We start from the raw sequence: 15,902 nt of genomic DNA on the forward strand, positions 1-15,902 counted from the left end.
TGTAAAGAAAGGCTAGTCTAGTTCATATGCTTATTTTGGAAATTTACAAGGCCACCAATTCTACAAGGACATGTGTTGTGTGCCTAAGATGAAGAGTTAATGTCCAGTTTTATTTACGTAGCGACAGCCTGAAGAAACATGAGAGCTAAACTGCCAAACTTTAGAAATGTTTTTTTTTAATTTAATCAAGAGAGTCAGTTGTATTCTTGTATATTATCGCAGATTTATTCAAGTTTGTCCATGTCAATTCCAAAAATACCTTCACCTGGGGTGGAACAAAAGTGGATAAACATTACCATAGCCACAAAATAAACCTTTACAAGAAAACCCACTGGCATTTTATAGTTGCAAAACAGCCCTTAATTTTAAAACATTTTAAATACTAACATTTTCCTCCTGTGAGATATTGAGCAAATGATTTATGTTCAGAACAACCAAATACGACCACTTTTCACACTTACGATCACTGCAGTATCCTCAGAACTTTAAAGGCACAGTCTGTTTTCCTACCTGGAATTTTCCCATTGGACCAGCAACATTTCTCACATTATGGTCTCTCTGCCAATTGGATGATGGGAAGTGTGGTCCAGCATCTCTGGAAGACGCACCTGGATTGCAGAGACTTATTCTAAATTACCCAACTGCAGTCAGGTGCCCTCTCTTCTGGATGAGACAACCCCATCATCCTCAGCTTGGCTGGAGAAAACTAGAATAGGCCCTCGAATTGCTCTTTTTTTTTTTTTACTCTAAATCTCCTGGAATCATTTTGGAACAGGCTCGGGTCAGGTGATCAAAATCCAAACATTTGGCAAACTGACTCATATTTATGATGGGGTCATCATCTGATCCCCTTTTGTGACCTGACAAGAGAAGCCAGATTCACTTCACAACCACGTTACTAATTTGACAACTGCAGTGATTCCCTTAGCAACAGAAATTTGGGAGTCAGTTGTGGTCATTAAGTCGAGGATTACCTGTATTAGTTTGGCTGACTGTTCAAGTTGCAGCCATACTATAGATCAAGGGAGCCAGAGAGAGATGCGATTGGCAAGACAGAAAATATGATAAATTCTATCAAATAAAAGGGTTTTCTGTTATATCGAGGCTTGTCTATGCTTTTCTTTTTAAATGGCCCCTACATCAGTTATGGCTACACAAGATAGACGGATGGACAGAGGGACGGATAGAGAGAGAGATGCCATATGTCACCATTTTGAGCTGCTGCTTAAATAGATTTAGCTGCCAAAGAATAAAAGGTCCACATGGGAGCTGATTTATTTTATTTATTAAATTTGTATGCCAGCCACCTCGTTATCCAGAGCTACTCCAGGCATTCAGAGCTCTGAGTCATGCCTCTAAAATCCATCCTTAGTAAAGACATTCAATCACTGTTTAGAATTGTGAATAATAACTGAACCACATTCTCCATATTTCAGTTCCTTTGAAATCACAACGTTAACCAAGGCTCAGCATTTATTTTCCCATTTTTCAAAGCTATTTTTAAAAATGCAACTTCCAAGTAGGAGCTTGACCTGACTTGAAATTTAAATCTCAGTCGGAATTACTTCAAGGGAAGTTGGCACAGAGCTGCAGCCTTCGAACGGTGGGTTGAAGGTTTAGATTATCCGTGTTCATCATTATTATGAAGTTTATTGTTATTGTTTTGTATTTCAGATCTGTGTGTGTATCTTTCTGGGAAATCTTTTTGCCTTGAGAGACTACAGTATAAAGGACACAGCCTCAGAGCTATTTACCAGTTCCCCTGTCTAAAAGTCTAACATAGCTTATAAAAGCCAGGAGTTTATTTATTTCCATCGTTAGGGTTTAACCAGGCTTCATAGATCTGTGCAACAAAAATGGAGATAAAGAATATTTTTCTTTTTCCCTGCCATCTACTATTCTACAGAGATTCTGCATTCTGGGCCTGGTAGCCCCGTGACTGTCAATCTGGAAGCAAGGTTAAACCTTTACCTCAATATTAGTGGCACCATCAATGCGCCATAACAGCATAGGATGCTCCCTTTTGTAAACCAGTCACTGCAAGCACTTCAGCCTCAAATCTGAAGGCCAATTTTGAGACAGGGTCTTACACATCTTTCTATGACCGACCCACGCTATTTTTGTTTATAAAGTTAGTTGGCCCTGAGGAGTCTTTGGTGCTCTCTGAGCTTGGTTGTTTTCTTGAAGATGTTTCATTGCCAAACTAGGTACCATCATCAGTGCTAGAAGCGAATGGGGTTTGCTCTCTGCTTACGTGGAAGATGCAATTAAAAACCCCACTCCCTTCTAGCACTGATGATGGTACCTAGTTTGGCAATGAAACATCTGCAACGAAACAACCAAGTTCAGAGAACATCAAGGAGACCTCATTTCAACCCTGAGCTACAAGTAAGTTTTCATCAGTTAGTTGACTCTATAAACCACCAAGAATAAGCAAGCATGCTGTATCTATGCACAGCAGAATCTAAGACACATCTGCAAATGTGTCATCTTACTCTCCATCTCTCATTCTTGTCTTCCTGAGTTGGGAGGTGCATCTTCTCCAGCACTAGATGTAAGGCAGTGCAGTACAACTCTCAACCCACCTTGCTTGTGATGGTGTGAATCCATCACCATATCCATCTCTACATTCATACAAGCACGATTTTCCAATCTCAAAGCCAGTTTTCAACGTCGGGCTGAAAATTAGATAATCGTTATCTAATTTTCTCTGAACAACACACCAATCTTAACCAACTGCAATAGTAAAATTCCTTTCTCATCAATTCTCCTTCCAGTCCTCCTTCTCCACATCTTAAGGTTTTAGCTTCATGCAACAAATCAAAGCGCAGAACGAAAATTTACCGTATTCAGTCCAAATTTATTTTTTCAGGATTTGACCCAATACACCACAGGGTAACTAAAGCAATATCAAAAACCAACCCTACACCCAAACGCTACCAATTAGGTACTTTAACCAAAGTTACTAACTCCGTCTGATTTCCAAAAGGATAGAAAACTGCTAGTGAGAAAACACATATTAAAGAAAAGTATACTTGTTCAAATAACTCTTGACTGCTTTCATTAATAGACTGTGTTGAAAGCAATCTTAACATTCCTAGATAATCCCCAAGGGTGTTTTTTTTTTTTCAGGAGGCAACGGGACTTTCTTGTTTTTTCTTTGAAGAAGTTTCGCTTCTCATCCAAGAAGCTTCTTCAGCTCTGATTGGATGGTGGGGAATGGAAGGATTTATATTCCTTGCAGACAGCTGTTCATTTGCATCCTTTTACAAGGTCCTTGAAGCACTTGGAGGTTCATCTGTGTCCTCAGAGTCACCTGAGTAGTGCAAATGGTTCCTGTAGATGCAAATGACCAGCAGGCTTCAAGGAGTATAAATCCTTCCATTCCCCACCATTTAGCCAGAGCTGAAGAAGCTTCTTGGATGAGAAGCGAAATGTCTTCAAAGAAAAAACAAGAAAGTCCAGTTGCCTCCTGAAAAAAACCCTCTGGGACAACCATGACCTGGATGGCTGAGAATCTTTACAGATTCCTAGATAATATTGGTAATAGACTGAACATTTCCAATAAAGAAAAAAAACAACATTTATTCAAAAATTATTGATCTCTGCAAACTGAAGCATCAGGCAAGTATCAGATATAGTTTCTCAGATCTTTGGAGTAAAAAGGGAGAAGACAGAGGCTAGCATACACGTGGCTTCTGAATTCTCCAGCCCACATCCTATCCTGATCCCAATACATCCGTACATTGCTTCAGTTGACCAATGAAGTTTGAAAGTAGCAATCCACTGTTGCAGCCTTTGAACTTGTTCATTGGCTGCATTTGGTAGCGTGTGCTTTCACAACTCCTTCCAACCCTGGCTGATCCAGAATTATCTCAGACTTTTTAAGCATTACATGAAGGCAATGGGCAAGCGAAAACAATAACGCAACGGTATTCATTTTGATGCAGAATCTCCTGATCAGCCACAACTTGTCCAGCAGATCTGCTCATTCTTGAAAGAAGCCAGCAGCTTTTTAATCAGAAGTAAATGATTCCTGTTGGGAGGGAAAAAAAATAGGTCATGTTATTCATCACCACCTCTTTGCTAGGACATCTATCAATTACTAATAAATTATTATTTATCCCGAACTTTTGGGGTTTTGTCCAGCTAATCTAAGGAGTTGACTTTCAAGGCCAAATAGCAATTTGTAAAAATTTTAAGGTTTCCTAAACTAACCTGTAATAATGCTATTCCGCCATTGCCATTAGGTGGTAGTGAGTTCAAGAACCAAGCATTTAGTATCGTTTCTGCACAGATAAAGGTAGTCCTTGACTTACGATTGAGCACACAATTTCCACTGCTAAGCAAGACAGCTCTTAAGTAAGTTTTGCTCCATTGCAGGGCAGGACAGAAAAGAACAAAGCAGAACAGAACAGAACAGAACAGAATAAGGAATAAATGGAAGGGAATGGAAGGGAATGGGAATGGGAATGGAAGAGAAGAGAAGAGAAGAGAAGAGAAGAGAAGAGAAGAGAAGAGAAGAGAAGAGAAGAGAAGAGAAGAGAAGAGAAGAGGAGAGGAGAGGAGAGAAGAGGAGAAGAGTTGGAAGGGACCTTGGAGGTCTTCTAGTCCAACCCTCTGCCTAAGCAGGAAACCCTATACCACTTCAGATAAATAGTTATCCAAGATCTTTTTAAAAACTTCCAGTGTTGAGCCTCAGTGGGGCTCAGTGGTTAGAGCGCAGTACTGCTGACTGCCGGCTGCCTGCAATTTGGCAGATCGAATCCAACCAGGCTCAAGGTTGACTCAGCTTTCCCTCCTTCCGAGGTGGGTAAAATGAGGACCCAGATTGTTGGGGGGCAACATGCTGACTCTGTAAACCGCTTAGAAAGGGATGTAAGGCACTGTGAAGCGGTATATGAGTCTAAGTGCTGCTGCCATTCACAGCCATGTTGTGCCGGTTGCCAAGCACCTGAATTTTTATCATACAATCCTGGAGGAGGATGCTGCGACAGTCATATCTGTGAGGACCAGTCCGAAATGCCTTTTTTCAGTACCGTTGCCATTCCAAGTGGTTTCTAAACGAACGGTCGTTAAGTCAGAGATTACCTGCAGTTTGAATTTGGTTACTGTCCTCCCACGAACCTCCCCTCTTCTCAAATCCTAAGGCTCAGATCCTGAAGCTCCTGGCACCTTTAATGGGACGTGGGAGACCTTCTGCCAGGGAAGGTTACCTGCTTCCAGGAGTCTCCAGATTTTTCAATCACAATCGTCTGGGTTTCCCCAAGGGCGGATGACGTGGTTTTGTAGTCATCCGACAGGAGGCCGAGGATGGGATAATGATTCCTGTATCTGGGGGAGAAAAGCGGCAAGAAGCAACATGTCAGCAATGATTAATAAGAGTTGGAAGGGACCTTGTAGGTCATCTAGCCCAACTCCCTGCCCAAGCAGAAGACCCTACACCATTTCTGACAGATGGCAGTCCAGTCTTTTTTTTTTTTTTTTTGAAAAAGTATTTTTATGACATACAACATAACAATAAAACCATCTTCTATATATCATGTGCACAATATCTATAATCCTTTTTTCCTAACTTTACATTCATATTGTATTCTAATCAACATTCCATATCATATTATCTCATTATTATTCTATTGTTTAATTTCTAATCTCTTCTTGAAAGCCTCCAGTGATGAAGCTCCCACAATTTCCGAAGGCAGCTTCTGTTCCATGGGTTGATTGTTCTCACTGTCAGAAAGTTTCTCCTTATTTCCAGGTTGAATCTCTCCTTGTTCAATTTTCATCCGTTATTCCTTGTCTGGCCTTTGGGTGCCTTGGAAAATAACTTGACCCCTTCCTCCTCTCTGTGGCAGCCCCTCAAATATTGGAAGACTGCTATCCTGTCTCCCCTGGTCCTTCTCTTCCCCAGATTAGCCAGGCCCAGTTCCTGCAACTGTTCATCGTATGTTTTAGCCCTCAGTCCCCTAATCATCCTGGTTGCTCTTCTCTGCACTTTTTCTAGAGTCTCAAGTAGACCTCAGATGGCATTGTAAGAGCAAAACTAAGATGATCAAAGACCTGGAGACTAAAACATATGAAGAACAGCTGCAGGAATTGGGTTTGGCCAGTCTAGAGAAAAGAAAGTCTAGGGTGACACGACAGCAGTATTCCAGTATTTGAGGGGCTGCCACAAAGAAGAGCGGGTCAAATTATTCTCCAAAGCACCAGAGGGCAGGACAAGAAACAATGGTTGGAAACTAACCAAGGAGAGAAGCAACCTGAATTAAGGAGAAACTTCCTAAAAATGAGGACAATTAACCAGTGGAACAGCTTGCCACCAGAAATCGTGAGCGCTCCATCATTGGAGGTTTTTGAGAAGAGACTAGACACTCACTTATCTGAAATAGTATAGGTTCTCCTGCTTGAGCACGGGGCTGGACTAGAAGACCTCCAAGGTCCCTTCCTAATCTAATCTATTCTATTCATTATTCTACTATTATTTTGTTCTATTCTATTCATTATTCTGTTCTATTTTTTATTTTCTATTCTATTTTTTTTATTCCCATTCCATTCTATTCTATTCCCATTCTTCAAAGCAGGACAGGATTATAATCTGTTCTAAATTGCAACAATTGCCACAACTAGACTGAAAGCCAGCTAGAGTTAGTGGTTTAGGCATCAGGCTAGAAACTGGTAAGACTGTGAGTTCTAATCCCACCTTAAGGACAAAGCCTGGGTGACTTTCAGCCAGTGATTCTTTCTCAGCCAAGAAAACTATAGCGACTAGTCAATGAATCAAACACACACACACACACACAGAGAGAGAGAGAGAGAGAGAGAGAGAGAGAGAGAGTTTATACAAGGATTCCACATCATCCTATTTTTAAAACACCCAACTATTCCAGTTGAGTTATCTGATGAAATATACTTTAATTTATCTACATTTGCAGTAGAAGAAATTGGAGGGTACAAATGGCGTAAACATTCCTGCACTGTTAATTTGTTTCCCTTTTGATGTATTTTTTTTTTTGTCTTTCCTTTTATAATTTTGATTTTCTCCAGCTGGATTGGGAGACCAATTTTAATGTTAATTGTGACAAAAGCGGTGAAACCTTTTCTATTTCAACCTTTCCTATGAAACGTAATTATGAGTCTTAGCTAAATTAAACCTTGCCAGAGGGGATTACTGTGGTTTTTAATTACATTCCAAAACATAAAAAGACATTCTGTATACTTTTTCTCGGCAAGTGTATTTTTGTACAATAAGTTTTAACTTTTGCTGTTTTGTTATGGCCTAGTGTTGGTTTGTATTTCTTTTTAAGCCTGCTGACATTTGGCGGTGCTGATCGGGGCAGAAACATTGGTACCCATAAAATAAATACACCTTTTCAGAAACAGGGAAAAAAAACCCCACTTGCTCGCAATAGCATTACTTTTTTGTGATGATGGTCTTTGTGATTCCTTGGGATGGGTTGATGGCTAATTTTTCTTGCCTCAATCTGAAGAGTTCCTAGAAGATTTAAAAAAAAAAGTTCAGGCAAAAAGACATCATCTCATATAGACATTTCATACCCTACAGTTTCTTTGGCCATTCAGAATCTCCCTAATACTGATTAGGATTGCTGAAAATAGATCCCTAGTAAAGAAAACGTAAATTAAAAGAGTGACTAGGATGAAATTCTACTCGTGGACACCTTCCCAGGAGAAGGTCTCTGAGATTGCAAGTCAACTTCTTGGTATTTCCTGATCTTATTTTTGTCAGTGTATAAGGATTCATGACTGAAATAGACACGGCAACAAGTCAGCCAATGGGGACTGTTTGGTGACTAAGAAGCAGGATCTTTTGTGAGCCCTGTCAGACAGCCTGAGCATGGTTTAGCTTTGCTTCTGTGATTATGACTTTTGGATTCTGAGTTCTGATTCTGGCTTCTGCTGCATGGGTATTGTATACATGCATCACACTTTATATTATTGTATACTAACTCGATACCCATGCTTTGATACCAAACTATGTGGTCAGGCTTAGTTTTTGGGGAGGAAAATAAGGGGAAAAAATTGTCTGCCTCTGCCTACCAGCATCCATCGGTATTCATCTGGCTAGCGTCCTGTCAGTGTGTGAGAGTGTTGAGGGCTGTTTGGAAACTGAAGCAGTATTTGCTGTGTGAGCAAGGAGACAGCAAGGAGCCTGGGCGTGGCTTAGCTCAACTGTTCTGTACTAAAGCTGCTTGGTGCTATGAAAGTAGAACTGAAACGGAAACTCCTCTCCTCTGCTTGTGTTTTGCATTTGAAACAGATTTCTTTTCAGGTGGGGAGGGGGAGTAGAACTCCTTAGCATCATAGCGTGTTAATAACAATAATATATGAAATATTAATGCTCTGATAGTCATTTCAAAAAATCCTTTCTTAGTGAGCACCTAGAAGCCAAGAGGAACATATGTGCCAAATTTCAAGTTTGTAGTTCTTTACAGTTTTGGAGATTTTGTGATGATGCGTGAGTGGGATTTCGCTTTCATATATATAGATAGATAAAGAAGTTTCTTCTATAAATGCATCCTGCTGAATTATTTACTTGTGTGCTGGTTGGATTGATCCAAAGTCTGCAAAGTTTTCCTGTAGATGTTTCATGACCAAGCTAGGTAACCTCATCAGTGCAGGGGGCAGTGAAGGTTTGCTGGCTTTTATATACAGTAGCTTGCCTTGCCAGTCTCCGTTGGGGTGTGGTTTCTCCCTTAATGGGTTCCTCGATTTGGGAGCAAGCCAAGAATCTGCTCCAACCTTCCGTGTAGTACTACTTACCTCCTCCTGTCGTTTGATGCAGGCCTCCCTCTCCTCCAGCTTGAGAATCAGGTCTTGCAGCTTCATCTGGAGGTCGGCATCGCTCCCTTGCTTCCTTGAGAAATCCTTCTGGAATTCGGACAACGAGCACTACAGAAACAACAAAGCCCGTATCAACAAGTTGCCAGCCTCCAAGAATCCTTCTTCTGCTTGTCTTTCTGGCTGCCATAGAAAGGGGGGTGGGCGGGGGAGGGAAGATTAATTGGGCTTTGTGGGTAGGGGAGAAAGTGTGCTGGAGGCTTGAGATGGTGAACTGTAAAACTTGGGAAAACTTTCTTGACTATGCTTACTTGCTTATTGTGCAGCTGTAGCCTCTTATCTATTCAGGCCAAGGTCAACTGTCCTGGCGAGCCAGATGTCTCAAACACCACCTGAAGATGTCCCACATGACACACATCTCAGATTGGTTGGCCAGTTTGAACTCTTGGGGGTGGGAACGTTGTAGGGGTGGGATTCTACCAGTTCGCACCTATTCGCTAGAACCGGTTGTTAACATTCTAAGCAGTTCGGAGAACCGATTGTTAGAAGAAATTACTGGCCTAATCCTGTCAGGAAGGCTGGAAGGAAACATTCTGGTGTTGCTTACAGAAACTGCCTCTCCGTTAACCCTTATTACATTCTTGGCAGGACTAGACTTCCTGTCTCAGGAATTTCTCTGGAGTTTTTTCCCCCTGACCGAACAGCTATTAACACCTGTAGAAGGCCCAGCTCTACAAAACAGGAATGGCTTAAAAGACAGTCAGGCAACTTTGATAAGGAACCCAACTTACCCGCAGAATTACGGATCTCTCTGTCTTTATCCTCTCTGAGTTGGTTGATCATCTCTACGTAGCGGCTGGAAAGTTCATCGGTGGTGGTTTGGCCCAGAGGATTGGTGGAAGCCTGAGCAAAAGGAAAATATTTTAGTTTCTGCAATTAAAAAAAAACACTAACAGTTCTTTAAAGCAACCTCAACATAATGAGAGGTTTATTCTATGGAATAAATCTATCATCTATCTTTCTTACTTTCTTACTTACTTTCTTTCTCCCTCTCTTCCTTCCTATCTTTCCTTTTCTTTTTTCTTTCTTTCTTTCTTTCTTTCTTTCTTTCTTTCTTTCTTTCTTTCTTTCTTTCTTTCTTTTCCTTCCTTCTTTTTATTTCTTTTACTTCTTTTCCTTTCCTTCTTTTTTTCTTTCTCTTTCTCTTCCGTTTCCCTCTCTCTTTATGTATGTATATATGCATGTATGTATGTATTTTTTCCTTTCCTTTCCTTCTTTTTTCCTTTCTCCCTCTCTTCCTTCCTATCTTTCCTTCCTTTCTTTCTTTCTTTGTTCTTTTATTTCCCTTTCCTTTTTTCCTCTTTCTCTTCCCTTTCCCTCTCTATGTACAATATGTATGTATTTTATTTATTTTTCCTTTATTTATTTATTTTTCCACGCATACACACACACACACACACACACATTCTAATGGGGATCCAGTTGATTGAATCACAATTCAAATGAAAAGCCCTTAAAATTGATGTTCATTCCCAACTTGATTTTTCACAGCACACCCTCCGATGTGCAAGGTACTACAGACAAGTGATCGCCGTATCTAATTTCCCGTAACTATGCTGCTTCTGGATCCAAGCAAGACTTGGAAAGAAAAGAAATCAGCCCTCAAGGAGACCATTTGGCACAGAAAGTGTTGTCCACTCACTGGTCACTTTTTTTTACAGGGATGCTCCTCTCTTTTAAAGGGGAACCCAAGCATCCACTGACCAAAGGGAAGAGGAGAGCTGGCTTACCTGGAGTCTCAAGTTCTGGATTTCCTGCTCCAAAGCTCGTTTGCTGTATTCCAGGTCTTTCAGCCGGAATTCCCGCTCGCTGTCATTGTGACGGAGAGAGAGCAGCTGTTCTTCAAGGGAACGGCACTTCAGAGTGTATTCGCGGAGGGCTTGCTGCAAAAATCCACCCCAGACAAAAAGAAACCGTCTTAAGGGACTTTGTCACTTGGGAGAACCTAATTCCTTAAGGCTTAGCTTAATGTATTTGCATTGGTACATCTCTATTTTCACAGTTCTTGTTGGGCCACGGTTCCTATGCGTCGGCCACCTTGGAATAATTCCGATTGATCATCCTACCATACATAGGGTCAACTCGTAAAACAATCCTATGCCCGTTTTAGTAGTTGCCATAGGGAAGGGGAGAAAAGGAAGGAAATCTGGAAGAGCAACTGAAAGTGAAAGTACATTCCAACTCTTTATCTTTAAAAGATTGTAACTAAAACACCAGAGGTTTTGCCCAGGAATATATTGAATTGGAGAACGTGAATGATGACACCCAGCCTGTGAACATGCTCATCAATTGGAGAATCTGGTTTATGAGACACCGGGGAGGGAAGGGAGAAACATCTAGGCTTTGAATAAGCAAGGTAGAAAGAATAATGAAGCTTTTGAACTTGAGTGTTGGAGAAGACCCTCGGGAATACCAAGGACAACCAAAAAATCCAATGGATCGTTGAAGAAATCAACCCAGTGTTGAGGGATCCTTAGTGTTCTCAGAGCTTGACAGTTTTCTTGCAGTTGCAACTAGGTTGCTCTCAACCCCCTTCTTTACTAGCAGTGATGATGTTACCAAGTAAGGGCGATGAAATGTCTGCAAGAAAACAGCCAAGCTCAGAGAGAAACAAGTACCCCTTCATCTCAACCCTGAGCTACATATATCCTCCTTTATCGGCAACCCAGAGTTCTCGCTTGAAGCATCAATGTTCTGATTCATGCTATCCTACTTTGCGCACATTATGCCTCTGGAGAGTGCTGGGAAAGATGTAAGGAAGGAGAAGAACAAGGAGAACGTACCACCATTACAGTGGGGATGATTACACCATTGGAAGATCTGAAGGACCAAGTCAGGGCCAGATCCTCTCGGAGAAAATCTATGGGTTGCTAAGAATCAATATCAACTTGATAGCAGATCACCAGTATTGTACATGTTGTTCATAGGTAAAAGGTAAAGGTTCCCCTCGCACCTACGTGCTAGTCATTTTCGGTTCTAGGGGGCGGTGCTCATCTCTTTTACAAAGCCGAAGAGCCAGCGCTGTCCGAAGATGTCTCCGTGGTCATGTGGCCGGCATGACTAAACGCTGAAGACCCACGGAACACTGTTCCCTTCCCCCCCAAAGTGGTCCCTATTTTCCTACTTGCATTTTTTTACATGCTTTCGAACTGCTAGGTGGGCAGAAGCTGGGACAAGTAACGGGAGCTCACTCCCTTACACGGCGCTAGGGATTCGAACCGTCAAAGTGCCGATCTCTCTGATCGACAAGCTCAGCATCTTAGCCACTGAGCCACTGCGTCCCTACATATATACACGGAAGCTATAAAGCAAGACTTGATGGTTACGTCTGCACAACGTTGCAATGCTCTACATGCTAGATTTGTTTTCCTTCTCTTGTAACAGAAATAGGAAACGTTTATCTAGCCTAAGCTAATCTGCTGGTTTGTATTTTTCTATCCTTCTCCCCGCCAATCTTTGCTATTTTCCCAGGATTTGATGTTCAGAAGAACGTTTTGGCATTAGATCAACTGATAGGTCACTACAAAAACTGACAGTTGGACAAGACAACCATTTAAATCAGGAGCCAACATTTGGTACCCACAAAGTGTGCTCGCTCACCTGCTGCTGACGATTGTTCTCACGCACAGATGCCAACATCATCTCATATTCTTTTACTTGAGCTTCTTTGAAAGCCAGATCTTTCTCAAGCAGCATCTTGTCCATTTCCAGCTTCTGTAAAAGTCCATAGATAGGCTGTTAAAAATACTCTATTTGCTATGTGCAAATCGATCTGTCTGTCAGTTTGCCTCAGTTTATAAAATATCACATATTAAAAATATTCTATATGCTATATCCCTCCCTCCTTTTCCTTCCTTCCTTCCATCCTTTCTCCCTCTTTCCTTCTTTCTTTTCCTCCTTCCTTCCTTCCTTCCTTCCTCTTTTCTTCCTTCCTTCTTCCTTTTCTTTCTTTCTGTCCCTCCCTCCTTCCTTCCTTCTCTCTTCTCTGCCCCTTGTCCCTTCCTTCCTCTCTCCTTCCTTCCTCATTCTGCTTCTCCCTCCTTCCTCCCTCCCTCTTTCCTCTCTCTCTCCCTCCCTCTCTCTCTTTTTCTTTTTAGCACATTTGTGATTCAGAAAAAAAAGTAATGCTTGGATCTCCAAAGGCTGAGTTTATGACTGAAGCATAAAGTCAGTCATAACATATGCTCTTTTTCTTTTGCGACACACTGACACTCAAACCTGCCTTTGTACCTCTGAGGAGGAGCAGAATGTCATGGATTTTCAACAATAAGCTGTTGAAAAACAAGCATGGGGGAAATGAACAAGGGACCAATCAAAGTTTCCAATGCAACTACAAACAATGCAGATTTTGTCTATATTAAAAACATCCCAAGTTCATAACGGCTCATAACTACTAAGTCACCTATTATCCATGGTTTGCTCTCAAAAGATTCTTCCAATTGTCCTAAGAGAAAAGTAACTTCAAGATTGCCTTACAAACTCTGAGAAGTAAATGACTGACACAGCTTTGATTTCCGCCATGCAAGAAAGGATCCGATATTTCTACACAGAATTTGTAGGCGTGTCACTCAAAATTCAGGGGACTCTCTAAAACAGGCGCCGACAAGAAGAGGATCTTGAAAATCTGAAATTGCTTTATGAATCCTGGCTCTACATCACAAGTAACATCTGGGTGCAGCTTTCCCTCTCCTGACCTCCCACAGATGTGTTTGAAATGTAAATTCCAGCCAGCAGGTCCTAACACATCTGAAAGACACCAGTTCAAGGAAGGCTGTTCAAACGCACTCCGACACATTCCAAGCAACAGAACTACACACCCCTAAGTCATCCTGAAGGTGTACAAGCTCCTCTCGAAGGTTGCTGAAGGTGGCAAGGACCAGCTTCATGGACTTATCAGCTGTTGCTCTCATCTAGGAAAGATGGACAGCAAAAGAGGTTGTTTAGGATGGCTTTGGAGCAGAAAGATTTTAATACAAAAATCAAACATAGTTTCAAGCTTGCAACCAGCTGGAGACTCGGGATAATTCAAATCCTCAGTCACTCCAATGTCCTGTTGGTGAGAACCGGCTAGGTGAACATCTGGGAGAAATAGCATTTATCAGTTTCCCATCCTATGATTATCCTTAATAGTGTCCATTCTACTGGGATAGATACAGATACAGATTAACAAGTTGGAAGGGACCTTGTAGGTCATCTAGTCCAAGCCTCCACCCAAGCAGAAGACCCTACACCATTTCTGACAAATGATAATCCAATCTCTTCTTGAAAGCCTTCAGTGATGAAGCTCCCACAACGTTTGAAGGCAACTTCTGTCTAATCGGTTGTCAGAAAATCTCACTGTCAGAAAATTTCTCCTTATTTCCAGGTTGAATCTCTCCTCGGATCAGTTTCCACCCATTATTCCTTGTCTGGCCTTCAGGTGCCTTGGAAAATAGCTTGACCCCTTCCTCCTCTCTGTGGCAGCCCCTCAAATATTGGAAGACTGCTATCATGCCTCCCCTGGTCCTTCTCTTCACTAGACTAGCCAGGCCCAGTTCCTGCAACCGTTCATTGTACGTTTTAGCCTCCAGTCCCCTAATCCTCTTGGTTGCTCTTCTCTGCACTTTTTCTAGAGTCTCAACATCTTTTTTTTATAGCATGGTGACCAAAACTGGATGCAGATAAGTCTCCAAAACCAATAGATAGGTCACCTTTGAGCTCAGAATGTATTTAGACCAACTTTGGATCTGACATGTCCCAAAAGTTCTTCTTCAGCTTCTTGGATGATAAGCGAAACATTTTCAAAGAAAATAAGTCCAAATAAAATAAATAAAATTAAAAAGTCCAAATAAAATAAAGAAAGTAAGTCCAGTTGCCTCTTGAAAAAGCATCTTTGGGACAGCCATGATCTGGATGACTGAGAATCTCCATAGGCATTTGGATCTGACACTACTATTCCAATATTTTGGGCCAAACACTGAGACTATTTTTGTTCCAACACTTTGAGATTTAATTTCATTTATCTAGGATTTTTTTGTGGCTTTTAATGATTCCCATCGTGAATATGACTTTTTTATTGCATATTTTCTCATTATGTCACATGAGGGATGGTGAAATAGTACTTTCCCAAGAAGAATGAAGCATCTGGAAATAAGGAGAAAATTTCTGACAGTGACAACAACCAACCAGTGGAACAGCTTCCCTTCAGAAGTTGTGGGAGCTTCACCACTGGAGGCTTTCAAGAAGACACTGGATAGCCAACTGTGAGAAATGGTATAGGGTCTCCTGCTTCGGTGGGGGGTTGGAGTAGATGACCTACAAGGTCCCTTCCAACTCTGTTAATTTGTTAATCTTCTAAGGAGAGGGGTGAAACAAGAAGCAGCCCAGCCCAGCCCAGCCCAGAGAAAGACAGTAAAGACAGCAATTCTCCAGATTCTCCCAGAGAATATCCAACTGTTGTGATAGTAGTAAAGGTTTACTCTGGCAAGATTCTGTCTGTTGTGTGTAAGCAAATAAAGAACTGAACCCTGGCTGGATTCTTCTGTGTCATTCCTGGGCTGACATACAGTTGTTATTCATCAACACGGTATCCATCATAAGAAGGACAGTAAGTAAATATATAATATGCATCAATACTGCGTGTTAGTGCGTAGCGGTTTAGGAAAAAAGAGGGCTTCACAACATGAAATTAAACACAATTTCTATTGATTTCCACAAATTTCTCCTTACCTCCAGTAGGTAACGGATCTGCTGTTTTGTCGACTCTGAAAGCCCTTTAGGAATCAAGCTCTCAATATCCTCTCTCTATTGAAAACAAGACAATAGAAATAGAATGCATATTATCGGGAGTGCTATTTATTACAGGTTAATCGAATATTGGGTTCAACCTCACTTATCTACATCATTCATATATAAATATAAATATAAATATAAATATAAATATAAATATAAATATAAATATAAATATAAATATAAATATAAATATAAATATAAATATAAATATTATACTGACTGGAGAATTCTGGGAGTTGAAGTCCACAAGTCTTAAAGTTACCAAGTTTGGGGAC

General features: G+C 41.1%; 1 protein-coding gene across 1 annotated transcript in view; it reads right to left on the reverse strand.

Annotated features, from left to right (window-relative positions):
• Positions 1-2,839: 2,839 nt before the first annotated feature.
• Positions 2,840-15,902, reverse strand: part of POF1B (POF1B actin binding protein) — a 43,953-nt gene continuing 30,890 nt past the window's right edge. The window contains 9 exon segments of the mRNA XM_087972105.1: positions 2,840-4,036; positions 5,217-5,334; positions 7,416-7,492; positions 8,779-8,907; positions 9,592-9,699; positions 10,587-10,739; positions 12,457-12,570; positions 13,674-13,766; positions 15,565-15,639. Coding sequence (XP_087828231.1) covers positions 4,016-4,036; positions 5,217-5,334; positions 7,416-7,492; positions 8,779-8,907; positions 9,592-9,699; positions 10,587-10,739; positions 12,457-12,570; positions 13,674-13,766; positions 15,565-15,639 — 888 coding nt within the window. The 3' untranslated portion in view covers positions 2,840-4,015.

The sequence above is a fragment of the Notechis scutatus genome, chromosome 10, assembly GCF_049901735.1.
Source record: "Notechis scutatus isolate UNSWTSFEM ecotype Mainland chromosome 10, rNotScu1.2, whole genome shotgun sequence".
In the NCBI taxonomy this organism is placed as follows: Eukaryota; Metazoa; Chordata; class Lepidosauria; order Squamata; family Elapidae; genus Notechis; species Notechis scutatus.